The 19,219-nt window shown below is 57.5% G+C and overlaps 7 protein-coding genes across 7 annotated transcripts in view; 2 read left to right on the plus strand and 5 right to left on the minus strand.

Annotated features, from left to right (window-relative positions):
* Positions 1-374: 374 nt before the first annotated feature.
* On the minus strand, positions 375-1,666 carry VDBG_03331 (predicted protein; the record flags this gene model as incomplete). Its single annotated transcript, XM_003007146.1, has 3 exons — positions 375-1,175; positions 1,228-1,460; positions 1,645-1,666. The coding sequence occupies 3 exons, from the start codon at positions 1,664-1,666 to the stop codon at positions 375-377; spliced, it is 1,056 nt and encodes a 351-aa protein (XP_003007192.1).
* A 2,335-nt stretch (positions 1,667-4,001) lies between these two features.
* VDBG_03332 (D-amino-acid oxidase) lies at positions 4,002-5,227 on the minus strand (the record flags this gene model as incomplete). Its single annotated transcript, XM_003007147.1, has 3 exons — positions 4,002-4,679; positions 4,810-4,982; positions 5,143-5,227. The coding sequence occupies 3 exons, from the start codon at positions 5,225-5,227 to the stop codon at positions 4,002-4,004; spliced, it is 936 nt and encodes a 311-aa protein (XP_003007193.1).
* An 829-nt stretch (positions 5,228-6,056) lies between these two features.
* On the minus strand, positions 6,057-6,389 carry VDBG_03333 (predicted protein; the record flags this gene model as incomplete). The annotated part of the gene is made up of 1 exon (XM_003007148.1): positions 6,057-6,389. The coding sequence occupies one exon, from the start codon at positions 6,387-6,389 to the stop codon at positions 6,057-6,059; it is 333 nt and encodes a 110-aa protein (XP_003007194.1).
* A 1,547-nt stretch (positions 6,390-7,936) lies between these two features.
* VDBG_03334 (predicted protein) lies at positions 7,937-8,286 on the plus strand (the record flags this gene model as incomplete). The annotated part of the gene is made up of 2 exons (XM_003007149.1): positions 7,937-8,090; positions 8,141-8,286. The coding sequence occupies 2 exons, from the start codon at positions 7,937-7,939 to the stop codon at positions 8,284-8,286; spliced, it is 300 nt and encodes a 99-aa protein (XP_003007195.1).
* A 105-nt stretch (positions 8,287-8,391) lies between these two features.
* Positions 8,392-10,114, minus strand: VDBG_03335 (high-affinity methionine permease; the record flags this gene model as incomplete). The annotated part of the gene is made up of 4 exons (XM_003007150.1): positions 8,392-8,965; positions 9,043-9,703; positions 9,781-9,879; positions 9,934-10,114. 4 exons carry the CDS (start codon positions 10,112-10,114, stop codon positions 8,392-8,394), a joined length of 1,515 nt encoding a protein of 504 aa, XP_003007196.1.
* Positions 10,115-11,714: 1,600 nt separating this feature from the next.
* Positions 11,715-14,047, minus strand: VDBG_03336 (conserved hypothetical protein; the record flags this gene model as incomplete). Its single annotated transcript, XM_003007151.1, has 4 exons — positions 11,715-11,993; positions 12,134-13,746; positions 13,839-13,853; positions 13,888-14,047. The coding sequence occupies 4 exons, from the start codon at positions 14,045-14,047 to the stop codon at positions 11,715-11,717; spliced, it is 2,067 nt and encodes a 688-aa protein (XP_003007197.1).
* A 2,040-nt stretch (positions 14,048-16,087) lies between these two features.
* The window catches only part of VDBG_03337 (linoleate diol synthase), a gene marked incomplete at both ends in the record, with an annotated part of 3,821 nt that continues 689 nt past the window's right edge, over positions 16,088-19,219 (plus strand). The window contains 6 exons of the mRNA XM_003007152.1: positions 16,088-16,376; positions 16,427-16,665; positions 16,718-16,910; positions 16,961-17,620; positions 17,667-17,875; positions 17,926-19,130. Of these exons, the coding sequence (XP_003007198.1) occupies positions 16,088-16,376; positions 16,427-16,665; positions 16,718-16,910; positions 16,961-17,620; positions 17,667-17,875; positions 17,926-19,130 (2,795 nt within the window). The remainder of the gene's footprint in view (positions 16,377-16,426; positions 16,666-16,717; positions 16,911-16,960; positions 17,621-17,666; positions 17,876-17,925; positions 19,131-19,219) is intronic.

Consider the following 19,219-nt stretch of genomic DNA (forward strand, 5'->3'; position numbering starts at 1 on the left):
AGGATTGCGTAGGATAAAAGCTGCATCCCACTCGAGACACTGAGATGCAGCCAAGAGAGGAGAGAAATGCTGCACCAATCCCTGGCTGGATCAGCCACAAATGAATCGCATTTGACATGTCTCCGCAAAAGAAAAAAAAATGCCATTAAATTTCTGTCTTTGATGGACAACTTCAGGTTGAAAGTAAAAACGCTCAAGAAATCATGGCTCGCCGGCCGATCGCTATTCAAAACCGTGGAGGTCGCCGCCCCATAGAAGACGCCCACTCTGTTGAGCGAATCGAAGAACTCTGATATTTCTTGCACCTCGTCAAGATGAACAACCACTCTCACGCCAATCCCAACCTCGCCCAGCATGGGTCCACGACGAGCATGTTACGCACAAATGGTCTGCTTCTGGCTCTTCATCGAACCAGCTTGCTCAACAGTGTCAGCGTGATTACGCTTCCCCGTGCCGTGGCCGACCTGTTCTTCAAGTCTCGCCTGTCGGCTACCAACGCTTTGCGCCTCATTCTCTAACCACCTGCTGATGGCAGGATCATGACATGCGGCGTGGCCGAGGAGAGCATGCTTGACGAAGCGCACCTGCTCGGCTACCTCGGCATACTGCGACTGCAGGGCCGAGTGCTCAGCCTCGACGCGCTGGCCCGCTGCCTGCAGGTCGGCGGCAGCCGATTTTTGTTTGCGCCAGTTGCGGGCCGAGGCGAGACGGTGGCGCTCACGGGAGGCAGGTTGATGCTCGGTGGGCGGCGAGGGAGGAGCCATGTCGTCGAGGCCAGCCAGAGAGGTCGAGGGGGACAAGGGAGGCGTTGGCGCAGTCAGTACTGCATTGTCTGGCGCCGAGACGGGTGAGATGGCGGCATAAGCAGGTTTGTCGGGATGATAAACGTCCCATGGCTGGTCGACGCCGGCCTGCGGCACGCTCATGGTGTTGTTGGCCATGTTGTAGGCATCTGGGTTGTGCAATGTAAACATGGGGTTGACGTCTTGGCCCAGCGATGTCGCATCGAGGCCGGCAGAAAAAGAGCGTGTCGATTCGGACGGGGCCATGGAACCGGCGCCTTGAGCCTGGGGGAGTCCAGACCAGGGCAGGGAGAAGCCATGGTCATACCCAACCGAAGGCACGCTGGTGGCATTGAACAGAAGCACAGCCTGTGGCGATACGGTAGAATTGGCCTGCAAGAAATCGGTGGCCAGCTGCCTAGATCCAGGGTAAGACTGCACAGACCCGGATTTCGGGTCGAGAATCCACCATGCGTCGGCAGATGTAGGCGTCAAAGAGGGAGACTGGTGCCGTGATGAGGCGAGCTGTTGAGACTGCGTGGTGCCGTTCGTGCGTGCTGTTGACTGAGCTCTGCGGCGACAGGAGGGCAAGCTGGGCCTGATCTTGGTTGGAGTTGGTGTCCTGGCGGCGCAGTTCCTCAATGGCCTTGTCCTTTTCCAGATTCTCCTGTCTCAGAACTGTAATTTCATCGCGCAGGCTTCGTTTGGTGCGATAATGGCGGCTCTCATAGATGCAGTCTATGTTTCGCTGGGCGCATCGCGTGCATGGCCTGCCACCGCTGCACTGTGGGGCCGCGAATCAGTGAGTTGTGTGACAATGGTAGGATGGGCGAGAGCCATAAAAACAGAGTTGAGGACATACCTTTGCCTTCTTGTCCCGGCATGTGTCACAGGCTTCACGCGTGCAGGCGCGCGGCTTTTGCGACAAGGGGGACGGCGGTGAGGACGCGGGGGCGGCTGCCATGGCGAGGAGGATGTTGGTTTTGGGGTTGATAGGCAGGCGGAGGGCGTTGCTAGTTTCGTTGGCAGGTGATACAGATAGATAGAGGGGCGGTATATGTGTCGGGTCAAATTACCCATGTTCTCAAGGTCGACTGCCGGAAAAAGGGGGACAAATTAAGCGTGTTAGGTTCCTACGGCCGACCTCCACGTCGCCTCTTTTATCAGGAACAAGCATCACTATCCACCCACACTCGCCTTGTCCTCCTGATCCGTGTAAGCATCATGGCAGTGAGTTCGAGTGGAATCCCGACCCTCGAGCGACGGCGGAGCGCCTGCCTCGACAGGGTCCAGTTTGTGACGACAAGGTGACGTGGTGGGCCTCTCGGGGCATGCGCGTCGGCAGCCAGGCAGAGGCTAGGGATTATGCGCACAGACAGAGATATGACGCTCTGGGTCGTTCATCTAGTTTGAAGGAATCGGCCAGTCGAAATGGGCAGTGTGGGTGACAAGGGCTGGCGTGACAATCATGGAGCATGGTCGTCGTTGTTCATGATGGTTAGCTTTTTTGGCGTGCCATGTTCAGCTCGTCTCGTTGGTGGGGAAGGCGAGGGGGGCGGAGGGGCCAGGAGGACGCACAGGCAACAGCTACCGGGGCACAACGTCAGGATGCATGGGGCAAGAGCGGGTCGTGGTGGGAAGCGACTCCATATTTAGGGCCCTCTATCACTGGGTAGGTCCCAAGGCAGTAAGTACCCCCTGAAGCACCAAGGGAGGTAGACACGCTAGGAACCCGCGCGAAGCAAGTACTGTTCCAATGCACGCACCGTTTACCGGCGCTCGGGTCCCCGCCACCCCGCGAACTGCTGTCAAAGGAGGTACGGAGAAGGTTCGGAGAGGGGGCCCTGGAGCTGGATGGCGGCTCCATGTCTGGTTATTTGCCCACCCGGTCCATGGACATCAGATTCATTGCATACACCTCGTGAGCCGAGACAGGGATGGAAGATGGCTTCGAGAACCAAGCTTGATTTTTCTGGATTTTTGAGAGGAGCGGGCGGCCAGCAATTCACAATGTCAAGGACCAGCCTGCGTAATTTCGTCTCAACGTTGAGGTCTCGCCCCTGTACCCCGCCGCCCCCCCTCCATCCTGTCGCGCCGTTTCCATCAGGCTCTCCCCGACGGCAGATCTCCACGCTGGTCTTCATCCCATTCTGGTCCTCCATCATGTCACATCCTGATTCTCCGGCATCGAAGCACACTAGCCCACAGAGATCAGCACGCCGGAGACGTCTCCGGCTCTCCCGGCACGTCGTTGGGTGCCCTGCCTTGAGCATGCAGCACTCAGCGGTGGGGCACATTGGCGAATGTGATTTAACCGTGACATGGCGAAGAGATTTTTGATCCCCTCTCCGATGGTCATGCTTCCGGCATGCCTCCGTCATGGCGACCGTCTTCGGCCGCCATCTGCCCCGGGACTTGCGGTTCATGTACATGTACGGTACCTAGGTAGGTACCTTACGTCTGGGTCCCATGGAGTGCAGCTGATACTGGGCGTTCCCTAACTTTGGGAAGTGAATGCACACCTAGACATTCGAAACAGTCAGTTGATAATTGGTGATCCAGCCAAAAAGGAGGAGGCCAGAGCACTGCAAGGCCCCAAGCTCCAACCCTCAGTGAGACAGAGGATACTGCTGGATGCTGAGAGTGTGACAGCACTACATCAAGACCTGGATGACGACACTGAAGCTGAAGACTCATCGGCCGATGACCAACAGGATGACTCTGACAGCACTGAAGACATGGACATGGGGGCCCGATCTGATTCGGAAAACTGATCCTGTCTGTACGACCTGGACAAGTCGGAAAACTGTACTCAGACGACATTGTTAGGGGATTCAGTCATTTGACTGGAACCCATCCGGCATGGGCGACTTTTCATGCTCCAAGGGTGGCCACGCAAAACAGCATACTATACATGCGGGCCAAAGGTACCTAGAGGTACCTTAGGCAGGTAGGAGGGAGGCAGGTAGGAGGGAGGCAGGTAGGAGGGAGGCAGGTAGGAGGGAGGCAGGTAGGAAGGAGGCAGGTCGGAAGGAGGCAGGTAGGAAGAAGGCAGGTAGGAAGGAAGCAGGTAGGAAGGAGGCAGGTCGATTCGCTCCTGACACGGACGCCCTGTGCTCCTCCGTCTCCAACGCCCTTTCCACGTTCCCAAAGGTGACCCAGGCGGACTCAACTCAGCCAGACCCAACTCCGTACATTTGCCCTCTTCCCTACTCTCCATCACAGCCTCGTCACCCTCCCCACGCCGAGACCGAGCTTCTCCTCCAGTAATCGGACGCCGTGCTCCGCCGAGCCCCAGGAGGCCTGATAGCCCGCGCCAGAGTGCCCGTAATTGTGCAGTACAACAAGAGCGGCCGAGGCCCCGCCTCCGCCAGACGCCTCGCGCTTGACCTCGTCCTCGTCCTCGCCCTCAACCTCGACCTCGACCCTCGGCCCCCCCTTGCGCCCAGGCCGCAGCCCGACGCCCTGCCGAATGATCTTGAGATCCTCCGGTCTCCCGAGTTCCGGCGCCAGCGCGCAGCACCGTTGCATGATATCCTGCGCCAGCGCCTCGTCGACCTCGCCGCTCCAGTTGCCGTCCTGCCGACACCCGCCGAGCACGACGCCCCCCGCCATGGGCCGCTGGAAGATGTACGTCGTGTCGTTGTCGACGCGCCGCGGCGACCGAAAGTACATGCGCCGCAGCGGCTGCAGCGGCTGCTCGACGAGCACCGTCTGGCCGCGGCGTCGGGGTACATGGCCTTGTCCTCGACGCCGCCGAGCGAGTGCGAGCCGAGGCCTGTGCAGTTTGAGGACCCGCCCGTGACGTTCTGCGGCGATGCGCCCCTCGCGGATGTGCGTGATGCGGCGCCGGTCGAGCGTCACGTTGCCCTGGCGGCACTTTTCGAGGAGCCTTGCCTGTTAGACCGGGGATTGAACTTCGTGAGAATGGAGAAACAAAATACAACGGGGACAGAGTACGAAGGGAGGAAACAGGAACGCACCACTGCAGGTAGATCTGCGTGTTGATCACAAACGTCCGCGGCACGTCGAGCCCAAACGCCGCCCGCGCCGGCAGCGCCCCCTGCGCCACCGCCTTCACGCCGCCCACGAGCTCGTCATACCACAGCTTGCCCGTGCCCTCGCTCAGGATGGCGGCGTCCTCTATCTTTTGGTCGAAGATCATGCGCAGCGGCGACCACTGGATGCCCGCTCGGGGCTCTGCGCACAATTGGCGGCGAAGCGCTCGTAGGTCACGCGGTCGAACGACTCGAGCAGCCCATCGTCGGTGGCCGCCGAGCACCAGTTGCCGCCGCCCAGGGGAGCAGTAGTCGATGTGTAGTCGCCCGGGAAGTCCGCCGCCGAGGATGGTGATGCGCACCGACGGGTGCCGGGCGCCGCAGCGTCAGGGCCGTCGTGAGCCCGATAACGCCGGCGCCGAGAACGACAAGGTGGGGTCCCGTCATTCCGTTGACCGACTGGCTGTGCTTTGATGTGCCTCCTGGTTTTGGCTGTGTGCTGATTTGCTGCTCTGTGTTGCTTGCTCAAACTGCTCGTGCAAGCCTGTTCGTCGTGTGCCTCGTTTTGCTCTCATGGACGAGGCGCTTTTATGTGTGCAGCTTCGCACACGCGGACTAGCCGGTATCGGTTTCGCCATGGTGTTCAGCGATGCTATCTCCAGTTTTTATCCTGGCGTCCCGCTGCCCGAACGAGGCTAGCGACCGGCTGCCTTGGACCCTGAGTCGTGCGCTGGTGAAGAGGCCGTGGGCGTCGTTGGTGGGCGTGTATGCTCGGCAAAGTGCTTAATTTTGCCGAAAGGTGGGGGTTTCCGAAACGGCGCGCTGGTCGGTGTTGCCGATGAATTGTACGACTCTTGACGGCGAAAATGTCGTGATGCCGAGCTGAGGGCTGGAGCGATGCGCCGCGCTGGACGTTGTGCCTAGGAAGAGCACGCGTGAACAGGAATAGCAAGCAAAATGCTTTCTTGGCATACATGGCCATCGGCTTTTTTTCCTCCTGATAGCGGCATCTGCAGTGACACGCTCTTGTTCATCTGATCTGTTACTTTGTTGTCGGCATTCACGTCAGTAGCTCAACAATTCCATACCCGCCATTTGACTCTCACTGAAACAAATAATGTCAAAAATAGTAGTCTATGTGCATGCCGTGTCCCATGAATGTGCATCGTCCCATCGTATTTTCATCCAAGTCTTTCCGATCCCTTCTCAATATTATTCTTCCACCTCTCTGGCCGGTAGCACAACTCTTCACGAGTGAAGCTCGAGGCACACCAGATCACTTCCTCGAGCCATGCGCGAATCGGTTCATGATCAAGCCGCCCACCATGCTCTTTAACATGGCCCCCTTGCTGAACCCCGAATCCTCTTCCTCCTTCCTCCCCCTGCGGTCATCATACCGGTCATCATACCGATCGTCATACCGATCCCGGCTCCGGCGATCATCCCGTCCCCCGTCATCCCCGCCATTCTTGAAAGCAGCGATGGCCGCCGCGCCCGCAGCCGCCGTCGCCACCCTCGGCGCCTTCTCCACCCACCGCCCCTTCTGGCTCCTCATCCGCCACGCCTCGGCCGCCCCCGCCGCCAGCGCCGGCCCGATGGCCGCCATCATCTTGTCCTTGTTGCTCGACGTCGACGACGACCGCGCCCGGCCGCTGCTGCTGCTGCCGCCGCCGCCGTGGTCTCGGTCTCGATCCCTGTCGCGGCTGGGCTCGTCTCGCCCGCCGCCGCGCCGATTCTCGCCTGCCCGGGGCGGGTAGTACCCGCGGCCCCGACCGGGCGGCTGCCTCTGCGTCTCGGACCGGCGCGGAGGCCGCCTCGACGACGATGATGAGGTGTAACGGTCGTCTGGCGAGGACTCGTCTGACGAGTAGTCGCTATAGCTGTCGCGTCGCCTGCGCGTCGGGCGGCGGGTGGGACCGTCGAGGGAGCGGGCGCGGGGCGGGGCCTGGGCCGGGCGGCGGGCGTCGCGGCGGCGGGACGAGGATGATGCTTGGGGTGGTGGAGGTGGCGGGGAGTCCTGGTATACGGGCGGCGAGGCGCGCCCCGTCGGGTCGTGGTCTGGCGCGACGTAGTCGTAGTCATCCGAGTTGTAGGACGGCGGTGCCCGTGGGCGGGGCGCGGCGCGGCGCGGGGGGCTTTCGTAGCCGTCGTAGTCGTAGTCGTCGGGCGGCGAGCGGCGGCGGTGGCGGGCCGATGACATTTGGGGCGGCGGCGTGTCTGGCTTCGCTGGTTTTTTTTCTTCTTCTTTGTTTTCGATAGAGGAACGCTAAGTAGGCGGCTAAGGTGGGCGGACTCGAATGGTGGCTTGGTGGCTTTGCTTCTGGTGAATGGGTGTCCGAGGTGACGAGTGTATCCAGAATGGTAGACGTCACGAATCGAACGGGATCAGTTCTGGTACAAAGGGATGGGCGATGGATCCGATCCGGGGCCCCATGTCGTTCTTAAGAGACATCATGACCAGCAAAGTCAGCCCATTCGACGGGGGGGGGATCTTGGCCCCTCTGGTGCCAGGGCAGACTCGAAAAGAGGGCTGCGTTTCACTCGGCAACGAGTGATGTAAATGTGGAGAGGCTGAGCATTGCTCGGCGGCCTTGTTACCGGCCGGCCGGCTGCCTCTTGAAAATGCAACCGACGTCACACCGGGCGTGCGAGTCGCTCGGTGAGGATTTGCTTGCTGTCGGTGAGAATTCTCACCGAACATCAACATCGACGCATCATGGAGACGGCCCCAATCGGGTAGTTCTGGGTTGATCGGCGCGATCCGAATTGGCAGGCTAGCTTGACTCATGATTCCCCATGAAATAGGGTCATGTCGTTTGAAGACCTAGGAGCATTTCCTCCTGGTGTTAGTGTGACGATAGACTGTAATCACAACAGACTATAATCGCAACAAGACACTGAACGTCCATCAGGGCGTCATAGACAGGTTGATGAGCGGAATCTGAGTCAACCGGCATCATCAGCGATGCACCCTGGTGAGCGTCGGCTCACCTGTGGGAAGTGAGTATATGAACAGCCAGTAAGTGCCTTCAAGAAAAAACTAAAAATCCATACATCTCATCTTGTATTCCACTCAACTAAAATCAGTCAGCGTTCAGTCAATCGAATCAGTTGAACAATCCAACACGCAGCTTTGAGCCTTAAATATATCAAATCATGTCTGACAGCTACAATAACGATGCCGGCGTCGACGTCAAGGACGACGAGTACGTTTCGCGCCAGGCCCGTGAGCCCATCACTGTCCAGTCCGACGACGCCAAGATCGAGGACCCCATCGACGAGAACACTGCCGACTCTGACGCGCAGCTTGGTATGTTGTCGCTCGCTGCGAATTGACCATGCGCGTGCTAACACAACCAGAACGCGACGACAAGGATGCCATCAACCCTGACAACATCATCGATGAACGCACACGCTCCGCTAAGCCCGAAGGCTCTTACCGCGAGCCCGGCGACGAGGAGGGTCTCCCTGGCCCCGAGGATGGCACATCTCAGGGCCGTGCCTAATGCACCGATAGTCAGCAGCGTAGCCATGCACTTGTAAAGAAAATACCATGTTGAAATTCTTTTTAATGCACACCGTCAACCAGCCCATCATGCAGTTCGCGAAAGTTATTCTACCGGACCAACATGCCCTCGCGTGCTGATCTTTTTGTACCTGATGACTTCGTGACCTTGCTCATCGTACTCCCTCTCCGCCACAATCTTATGCCCCCCGATGGACGGCCAAATCTTGGTCCAGCATAGCCACCAAAAGGCACCGAGAAGCAAAACGCCGACACCAACGACAGGGAAAACGTAGTACGGGTATCCGTCCGGATCCGACGAGCCCGTCGGCGGGATAAAGGGCACGATGCACAAGAACGCATTGGCCAGGAGATACAAGACCGAAATGGGCAGGTACGTGTGCCACGGCGATGACCAGTTCTCCTTCTCGGTCCACTGCAGGTAAATAAGGCCGGCACAGACAAACGTGAGGACCCAGGGGCCGGGGTAGGTGTACAGATCGACGATGAAATTGTAGGCGGGGCCGGCCGGCGGCGCGACGAGCACAATGACGGTGACGATCCAGTGCAGGAACAGGGCGGCGGCGGGCGCGTTGAAGGGCCGGTTGGAGGCCCAGAAGCGGCTGAAGGGGAGGAGGCCCTCCCTGGCAAACTCCTGGTTGAGACGGGCGTGGGCAAAGCTGACGGCGAGGGCGTTACCGAGGTTGGAGATGCAGACAAATACCGGCAGGGCCGCGTGCCCGCGTTGTCACCAAACATGTTCCGGAAGTAAACGCCAGCAACAAGGGCTTCAGACGTCGCGAGCTGGCCCTTGGGAATGGCGGCAAAGTAAGCAATGTTCGCGAGGACGTAGAGGATCGTCACGCCGACGACGGCGAGGGGTGCCGCAATGGACAGCGTCCGCTTGGGGTCTTTCAGCTCGCCGACGACGTAGTTGGCATTCTCCCATCCCTTGTAGCTGTACACGACGCGCAGCAGCGCGGTCGCGTAGCCGTAGGCACCGCCGTTGCCGTATCCGTCTCCTTCTTCGATGCGGAACGCGTTGCTGAAGTTGTCGGGATCAGGGACGCGGCGGTGGCCAGCGAGAGCGGCAAAGCCCGAGAAGACAATGAACAGCAGGATGACGACTTTGAAGACGCCGAGGACGTTGATGAGGCGCAGTCCCCATTTGGGCGCGACGGCGTGAAGAAAGGTCGCAAAGGTCGCGCAGGCGACGGCGATGCCCCGAGCTGCCCAGCCATCGGGACTTTCGCTGCCGGAAGCGAAGAGGACGTATCGACCGAAAGCGAGGGAATTTCCAGACGAGAAGCCAAGCAGGATCATCTGCGAGGCAAGAACACACGTCGCAAGGTATTTAGGGTGACCTGGTGAGGGTAAGCGACCAAGTTTCGCCTCAGTGACGGGGGTAGGCAGAGTCACTGACGGTACACTCGCTCGAGATAGTTCTTTTCGCCTCCAGATCGGGGGATCGCGAGACCGAATTCGAGGAACACACTAATACCGCACATTGTGAGGATTCCGCCAATGACCCAGAGCATGAGACTGATGCCAACAGAGCCGGTCGCCGCGAAGACGCCAGAGGGGGTTGAAAATACTTGGGACAGGTAAGCTCGAAATCACGGAGCGACGTGCCGATTGAACAACATACTGCCGGTACCGATCATCTTGTTCAAGATGAGGAAGACAGCGCCTGTGATACCAATCTTGCGATCCTCAGTGTAGGCATAGACTTCACGGTGTCTGGTGCTGCCATCGCTCTCGTCCGAGTTGTAGGCGGGCGGACCAGGCTCCAGCCCCGACGGCTCGGGGGTGGTTTTCTTGTCGGCCATGGCTGGTCGGGGTTGTCGACTCGAAGGGGAAGGGATACGATGGTGGTTATGGGTGAGGCGGAGAGAGGGGAACCTGAGCGCAGAATCACCTCGTAAGACCCGTGTGGGCAGGCGCGACAGCTACTTGAGCTGTGCGGATAACAATGCTCGCAAGAAAGAGGAGCAGATCAGGTCATTTTCCGACCAGCCGACGGCGCAACGGTCATCATATATACTCGGACACGGATGTGATCTCCTAGGCACGCCATCCTTGTGCCACGTTGCGCAAGATCAAGGATTGGGGGCTTGAAGTCCTCAGGGTTCGAGAAAACAGCCAAGAGTCACCCGCTATGCAGCGGCAGAACCTGGGCCAAAGCCGTCAGCTGTCAGCAGCCCGTGAAGGAAGAAGCGTGAGTGGTGAGCAGTCGTTGCTCCGGCTCAGGTTGGGGCGCGAGAACCAGGATCAAGGTGGTGTTTCTGATGTCATCCCTGCTCGACGCGGAGAGAGTCATGCGTCGAAGGATCAGCCGGGCCTATCAAAGAGCTTCCAGAAAGGGCAGGTCAATACAGTCCCAATGTTGGACAAGTTTTTTCCTTCGCGGGGGACCAGGCAGACTCCGACATGGCTCGTTGTTGATGGGCTGTGTTTGGGAGCAAGAATGGGTGGAATTAGGCGGGCATCAATCATTTGAGGCGCGTAGGTTCGGGAGGAGGACCCGCCAAGCCGCTAGCTTGTACCCCAGCCAGTGACATGCACGATGAAGTATTAGCGTCCTCGCCGCTTTAGAGACGATTTTGCCTTGTCAGGACTCAGCCACACAGGCCATACAGGCTACTTGACTCGATTCTGCCATGGAATACCAGGGCTAGTGTCAAGGAGACCACATCTTTTCGCATCGATGTCCGTCAACAGCCAACACAGAGGCTGTGGGGGTATCCTTCTCCAGGCCAAGATGAAAAACAAAAAACCCCCCTGAAACCAGGCAAACCAAACATACGGTAGAACAACAAGCTGTGGTCATCAGCAATATGGCCAAGGGTCTTGGTGGGCGGTTTGGGGGTTAAGTATAGGCTGTGTTTGGGAGCATGAGCATTGGTTCCCCCTAGTTGACAGATCTTCCTTGATCATGCCAGCTTGTCGCCTTGCTGAGAAATCAGGACTCACAAATTTACCCTGTCATCAGTTGCAAAACAACAAGGATCAAGCACATACGACCATACCTACTGGAGAACTCGGGATCCCGTCCGCTCTCCCATAGATAAGCCAGTAAGGGTCGGACTAGTAGTTGGGTGGGTGACCACCAGCGAATCCCTGATGTTGTATGTTTTTGCTTTTGCCCCCTGATCGTTCATATCCTGATCATTGTGCCATTTCCATCCAGGTTTGCTGTGTCTATGTACATGCCAATTTACCAATGGGCGGGTCCATTTAACTTAATAATCACAGTACTCTCCCTCTCTAGTCTGTGGATAGATGCGATCCTTTCACGGTCTTGGGACGGACAGTCCTTCCTGGTAGTCTTCAGAGTGGTGGAGTCGTGAGTTGTGAAGTGAAGGCAACAAACGACCTAAAATTTGTTGTGCAGCTGAGCCACATGCACTGAATGCCCTACAAGCAGTATTAAAGCAGCAAGGCCTGTTCCTGCCACCTCCCGTATCCGTCGTTCTTGGCGCCCATCTCAGTCGATTGCGTGCTCACATCCCAGCGATCGACTCTGTTGCCATTGGATTGTTGCTGCGGGGTGCCCACCAGGGTCAGATTGTGGCGCGCACATCGCTGGTCAGCCACGGATCGAGTAGGCGGTCGCTGCCGGCACTGGAAGCTTAATGTCCGATGCCAACACGGCTGCGGCGTATTTGCTGCCCGGGGTAGGTGCGCTAACCACAACAACGGTGGATCCTTCCACAGAAGAAGCAGTTGCAAGCATCTCCATCAGCCTCAATCTCAACGCTTGCTTGCCTCCCCCCCCAACCACTCTTCGATTGTCTCCGACCATCCTCATCTCATGACTCCCCCGTATCGCTCTTCTTCTTTCTCACCCATATCTCCTCCACCGGATCCCCTTTGCCCTTGACACATATCCATTCGCCAATCCCATGCTTCTCAGACGCTATCCTGACGCCACGACCACCCCCACCAATAATGAGGTTGCCTGGTCGATACGTGGGATCCATCTCGAGCCTCCGAATCACGCTTCCGTGCACGCGTACATTCTCTGGGATGTCGCGCACCTCTCCGCGGGGCAGCGGCCATCGGATCGGCTTCCATGACCCGTCAGGCCGCAGGTCAAGTCGTCGGAAGGGCATCCATTCCATGAACCGCCAACCACAGACTGAAAGGCGCGGTACGCCCCGCCCGAACCGCAGCGAGTCGTGAAGGTCGGACAAGTGGGCATCTCGAAGCATCTCCTCGAACTTGGACCTCGCATCGCTCGGCAGAGCTGGCTCGTCCTGTACATCTTGCTCGAGAACATTCGGCGAAGAAACACCCGGAGACGGCGCATCAATGTGGATCTCGGGAATGCCCAGGGGCGCCGCCTCGCACTCTCCCTCGTGATCATCGGCACACTCGATGCATCCGATCTCTTCAAGCTGCCGTACATCCAGGCTCAAACCAGCCCGCATCGCCTCCCTGACCATCCACACGAGGGGCACGTGGCTGGAGCTCTTCTGACCTGGTATGACATCCCAGCCACCGCCAATGTCAGCGTGCCCGCCCGCAAACCAGACTTCATCGATGTCTTGCTCATCGTCGTCCGAATCGTAGCCAGCGTCGGGCACGGGCGCCCGGGAGGCCAATGATGTATTGTCGCTCATGCCACGGCTTGTAGCGCGCGACCTCGACCTAGAGCGGTTCCGGTACCGCACCGGGTGATCCGCGTCATCGGGCAGGAGCTCGTTTGGCGCATCTCGGCCTCGACCGGCACTGCCTGGGATATCGTTGGGATCGAGTGCAACGCGCTTTCCCGGCCGGTATTTCTCTTGAAACTCGTGCAGCTTATCGTTGAGTGGATTTTTCTCCATCAGCGAGTGGCCCAAGGCGTCCTTTTTCGGCTTTTTGCATTTCTTCTTTTCTTGGTAGATGAGGTCCTGTCTGAATTTGGCGCGTCGCTCGTCGATGCTGACAGCATGTCGGATTACCTTGGCTGAGCTCCGAGCCGTGTACGGAAACTTGTCGCGCTGCATCCACGCCGTCTCGAAACGCGGCACGCTGTTGACACAATCAAAAAGCCCAAGGAACCGGATCCGCCGAATTGGCCGCGAAAATGTTTCTCGGAACCCCTTCAGAAACTTGTACATCTTTTCCTTGTCCTCTTTGCCTTCCGGCGTCGAGTTGGCCCGTCGGCATTGCCACTGCGAAAAGGCGTTCCACGCAAAGATGACCATCTCCTCGTTGCCGTGCGCAAGGAGGCCGACGTAGTCGAGCATTTCTGCCAGAAACCGTGCTACATACGCCCCACGCGAGAAACCGAACATGTAAATCTCGTCCCCGGGCGAATAGTAGCGCATGAGGAATCGGTAGCCACCAACCACGTGCTGGTCGAAGGACGACCCAATGGCCGAGTCCTTGGCCATCTGGTACCAAGAGCTAGCCCTTGACCGAAGGCCTGTGTGGGAGATGTTCTCCGAGACCACATAGGTTCCAATGCCAGCTGAAACTTCATGTCAGCAACAGGGCCTGAATACCCGCGACGCATCATTTCGTCACGACCACAACACCGCTTCCTCCCGTGCGTCAACTTACGTTGGTAGTATTGGTCTACGTTCGCATTAGCCATCGTGGTCAGACACACGGACAACGGGGTCATGAATCTTACACTGGTCATCGGATGAACTGTCGAGCATGCGGAAAATTTTCAAAATGTTGCTATCGCTTTCATCGCCGTGGAACTTGTTGCCCGTCCCGTCGAAGCACAGGACCAGTTTTCTGGTCCTGTGCCCAGTTGTCGACATTCTGGCTGGCGTTGGTGGGATTCGTCGGATCCATGGCCACGCTTGAACTCTTGGCTTGCGTACCAGCTTGGCCCAGAACATGCGCCATGCTCAGTGATGGATTGTGGGAGGACTGACGCTTTACAACGTCCGTGGCGAGCAGGCTTATCTGCCGAAAGCTATATCCCTCGCTTCCGCAGGTAGCGCAAGCTCCCAGTCGGCACGGCGGGCTTCCGCTCTTTGATATACCAGGGTTGTTGACCAGGACGCATGCTCCCCCAGAGACCATGCTGCGGACGACGGGCTCGCGTACCAGGGACATCTGACCCCACCGCTGACATTACGATACACCGGAACTGATCTGCGCGTGTGGCTGGCTGAGCTAGACACGATCTCGGCCCTCCCATGGACAGCACCGAGCCTTCACATCATTGGCAGGGACCTCTTTTCGTCAAGCATCACAGACATTTGACGTTGCCCTATTGCGCGGTATTCCAGTGCCCATCCCTGTACCCGATGGGCGCGAGGCGTTTTCCGTTGACTCTGGGAATGCAGCAACGGCGCGTGTGCTACAACGTGCGAGAAAGGTGCCATGCCACGAGAGCCAGTCGCGTGAGACAATACCCATCGACAACATGGACCCAACTCGCATTGATTGCCTGTAATTCGACTGACAACTCCAAATATGAACCCTGACAGGGCGAGCGGCACCCCTCTGGAGCACATCGTCCGTGCGTGATCGATGCTTGCCGGCGGGCCCCTACAGGGGAAAAGCAATAAGGTCTCACATGTCCCAGTCCCCGTCACGTTAGTCTCAATAGACATTGCCCTTGGGTTTCACAGTGCTTTTATTGGCTCAACGTGGCATACGGATGCATCGACGAGCAGCATATCAAGCGAAAGCAGAAGCATGCATGGCCGTCGGCCTGTCGCTGTGGAAGCTCCGATGAGCACAGCGTCTGCACATCACATTTGCACTTCACATCCCCAAAAGCTTGTGATCACGCCGACCCATCAGTTTTGTCGTAACGCGTCTCACATTTGTCGAGCTTCAAGAATTCATCGGGTCCCGTTGTCAATTTGGTTCTTGCATAGCATAAGCGATACTGTTCGGACGAAATCTCGAGATACAGACCCCCACGACGCTCAATATGTGGCTAACGTCACTAGATTTACGGGCTTGCAGAAGCCCCTCCTAGCCGTCCAGATGCGAACGTCCTGATCTACCAAGATCACCAAGGATCGCCCGGATCAGAGGAGCATCCCAGCGCTCCAAAGCTAGCCTGGGCACACTGACCAAGCATCGTTTTCCAGTCATTTACGTGCCACGCAAGCCACCATCACACGCAGCTGGTCGAAATGAGCAACTGCCGCTCGTGAGCTGAAGCATAGCTGCATGGAGAGTTGAGGCGGGCCGCGCCGGAGCTCCAATAGCGTCTCCGTCTAGGCTGGTCGACGACAGCCAATCGAGAGGGGAGCGAGGAAGATCTGTGTCCTTGGCTATGTGCCAAGTGGCCAGCCGTCAGTTCAGAGGTCAAGCGCAAATTGCGCAAACCGGGTAGCACCCTTCACGTAGAAGATATGTTTTACAAAGACGGCACTTTCTACTGGTCAACAGTCGGTCAAGTGTGTCCCTCGAGGGTGGGACGGAGCAAAAAGCATGGGGGACTCTAGATGTCTCAGTCAGCCCGGCTCCCTTCTTCCAGGTTGAGGGGTGCCAAGTACTGTGTACACAGCAGGTAGAGTGGTTCTCGAGATCATGTCTTGTGCATGGGCACTGATTGTTTTGGTATATATGGCCGGGCATAGGCGGCCGTGGTCGCTTGGGACCTTCGTCCCTTGTCCTCAGAGCCTGAAGCGTACGGACATCGGTGCCGTACTTCGGAAGTTATTACACCTCCTTCCATCGCAAGCGAATACCTGTCATAATCAGCAAGGGCCTCCCACGTCGTGAACTTGAAAGTAAAGAACACTGTTAGATACAGTCAAGGTATGTCATGGCGTGATGGAAATGTCCCCAAACCTAACAAATGGATAGCCTCTCCAGCGCACGGTCTCGCCATGAAGAAAGACTCAAACGCGTCGCACGCTTCGAGCGGTTCGTCTACGCAGCCCGGACGCATAGACCCTGCTGTCAATGGCAATGTCCGCAATGCTGAGAGGAAGGCCAAGCCAATTGGTGACGATGTCTGTGGCGGTCACGACGAGAAGAGTGGCAAGCTCGCTCAGTTTATGAAGTTAAGGAAAGCTTCCAAGCGACCGCTACCCAAAGATCACGGCGATGGTTCCTATGTTATCGTCCCTGCACGCCCAGGTGTTGTCCAGAACCTCAAGGTTCTTCGGAAGCGAGGTACAGCGCATGGCTTCTAGGACCTTGCGCATCTGCTAATGTCGACATAGACATTCAAACACTAGCAACGATGATCAAGGGTAAGCTCAAGGGCGAGAAAATCAAGGATGACAAAACCATGATCATGGAGTATGTCATTCAAATGGTCGCAAAGTTACCACACAACTCCAGCCTCCGCGAGAAGCTCACGAACACGCTCATCGAGGAGTTGTGGGACTCACTTGACCACCCGCCACTGCTGTTCGTCGGAGATGACTGGAAGTATCGCCGAGCAGACGGTTCGCACAACGTAGGTTCACCCACGCCTCCAAGTATCGGCCAGACTGCTGAAGCACGAACAGAACCCGCTCTACCCCTGGCTGGGAGCTGCCGGGCAGACATATGCGCGATCTGTTGCGCCCAAGAAGCCAACCCTTGCGGCCCTGCCTGACCCTGGGCTAATTTTTGATTCCATCTTTGCTCGTAATGAGTATACGAAGCACCCGAACAATGTGTCCTCGATTCTCTGGAACTGGGCAACCATCATCATTCACGGTACGTCTCCTTAGGCAACGCCCGGCACAGAACCAACTGACACCATCGAGATCTTTTCTGGACCGATTTCCGTGACATTAACAAGTCCAAAACCTCGTCCTATCTTGATCTCTCGCCCCTCTACGGCAGCAATCAAGACATGCAGGACACGATCCGCACCTTCAAGGACGGTAAGCTCAAAGCTGATAGTTTTGCCGACAAGCGCCTCCTCGGCATGCCCCCTACCGTCAGCGTACTCCTCATCATGTTCAACCGCTTCCATAACCATGTTGCCGAGAATTTGGCAGCTATCAACGAGGGTGGTCGATTCACGCCGCCGTCTCCTTTCCTCGAAGGCGAAGCGGCAGAGGCGGCGTCGAAGAAGTATGACAACGATCTCTTCCAGACGGCCAGACTCGTCACGTCAGGACTGTACATTAACATCACGCTTGTGGACTATGTCCGCAATATTGTCAACTTGAACCGCACTAACACTACTTGGACGCTCGACCCGAGGCAGGAGTCAGGCATGCAAGTTGACACGGCTGAAGGAGCTGAGTCGGGAACTGGCAATATGGTCTCGGCCGAGTTCAACCTCTGCTACCGATGGCACTCGTGCATCTCAGATAAGGATGACAAGTGGATTCAGCAGTTCTATGGCGAGATTCTCGGCGGCCACCAGGGGGAGTTATCGCCCGCCGAGATGGGCAGGATCTTCATGCAATACGAGCGTACGTCTTTCCCCAGAACCATGGATTCCAAAGTTAACCTGACCAGGCTCCATCCCGGATGACCCTATTGAGAGGACTTTTGGCGGATACAAGAGGGGCGAGAACGGCAAGTTTAGTGACGACGATCTCGTCGATTGCGTCAGCGCGTCGGTCGAAGATCCTGCCGGTTCGTTCGGCGCACGTAATGTGCCCAAGGTCATGCGGCCAGTCGAAATTCTAGGCATGTTACAAGCCAGAAAGTGGAACGTCGCCGGCGTAAGCTTTTCCCACGCTCTCACATTTTGTCCCCTCACTAATGCCAGCAGCTCAACGAGTTCCGCAAGCACTTCGGTCTCAAGCCGTACGACAGGTTTGAAGATATCAACTCGGACCCCAAGGTTTCTGAGGCACTGCGCAACCTGTATCAGAAACCGGATAACGTCGAGTTGTACCCCGGTATCGTTGCCGAGGAGGCCAAGTCGCCCATGGTGCCGGGTGTTGGTATCGCCCCCACGTACACCATCTCCCGTGTCGTGCTTTCAGACGCCGTCTGCCTCGTCCGCGGTGATAGACATTACACGACTGATTACAACCCGCGTTATCTGACCAACTGGGGTTTCAATGAGGCCAACTACGACCTCAAGATAAATCACGGCTGCGTGTTTTACAAGCTGTTCATCCGCGCATTCCCGAACCACTTCAAGCACAACTCCGTCTATGCTCACTATCCTATGGTCATCCCCTCAGAGAATCACAAGATTCTGACGGACCTGGGCCGCGTCGACCTGTTCAACTTTGACCGGCCTGCATTCACGCCACTGCGCGTCAACGTTACCTCCTACGGCGGAGCCCAGCACGTGCTGGAGAACAAGGCTGCGTACCGCGTCACATGGCACGAAGGTCTGGGAGCTCAGATGGATGAGGGCGGCCACAAGTTCATGCTCGCTGGCGACACCGACTTCCACGCCGGTCAGAAGCAGTGCATGGCGAGCCAACTGTACAAAACCGACTGGCACGCCGCCGTGCGTAAGTTCTACGCCGACATCACGGAGCAGCTTCTCCAAGAGAAGTCCTATACCCTCGGAAACACCCGCCGGCGTCACGTCGACCTCGTCCGTGACGTTGGTAATATCACGCACGTCCACTTCGCGTCGCGCGTCTTCAACTTGCCCCTCAAGACGGCTGCCAACCCCAAGGGCGTCTTCTCGGAGCAGGAGCTCTACCAGCTGCTGGCGGTCATCTTTGTCGGCATCTTCTTCGATTTGGACCCCGTCAAGTCGTTCCCGCTGCGGCAGGCTGCGCGCGAGGCGTCGCAGACGCTCGGAAAGGTGATTGAGACGAACGTCAAGTTGGCAACGACGCTCGGCATTCGCGGCCTCTTCACAGGCAAGGCGGACAAGAACGACCCGCTTGCCGCGTACGGCACGAACCTCGTCAAGGGACTCAAATTATCTGGTCTCAACAACTACGATATTGCGTGGAGCCAGATCCTCCCTACAGCGGGCGCCATGTGCCCAACCAAGCACAAGTTGTAAGTTCCCTTTATGGCATGAATTTCCTTTCGGTGGGACGTGTACTAACATGCTCAGTTTGCTCAGGCGGTTGACTACTATCTATCGC

Source organism: Verticillium alfalfae, genomic scaffold, assembly GCF_000150825.1.
Source record: "Verticillium alfalfae VaMs.102 supercont1.3 genomic scaffold, whole genome shotgun sequence".
Taxonomy (NCBI): domain Eukaryota; kingdom Fungi; phylum Ascomycota; class Sordariomycetes; order Glomerellales; family Plectosphaerellaceae; genus Verticillium; species Verticillium alfalfae.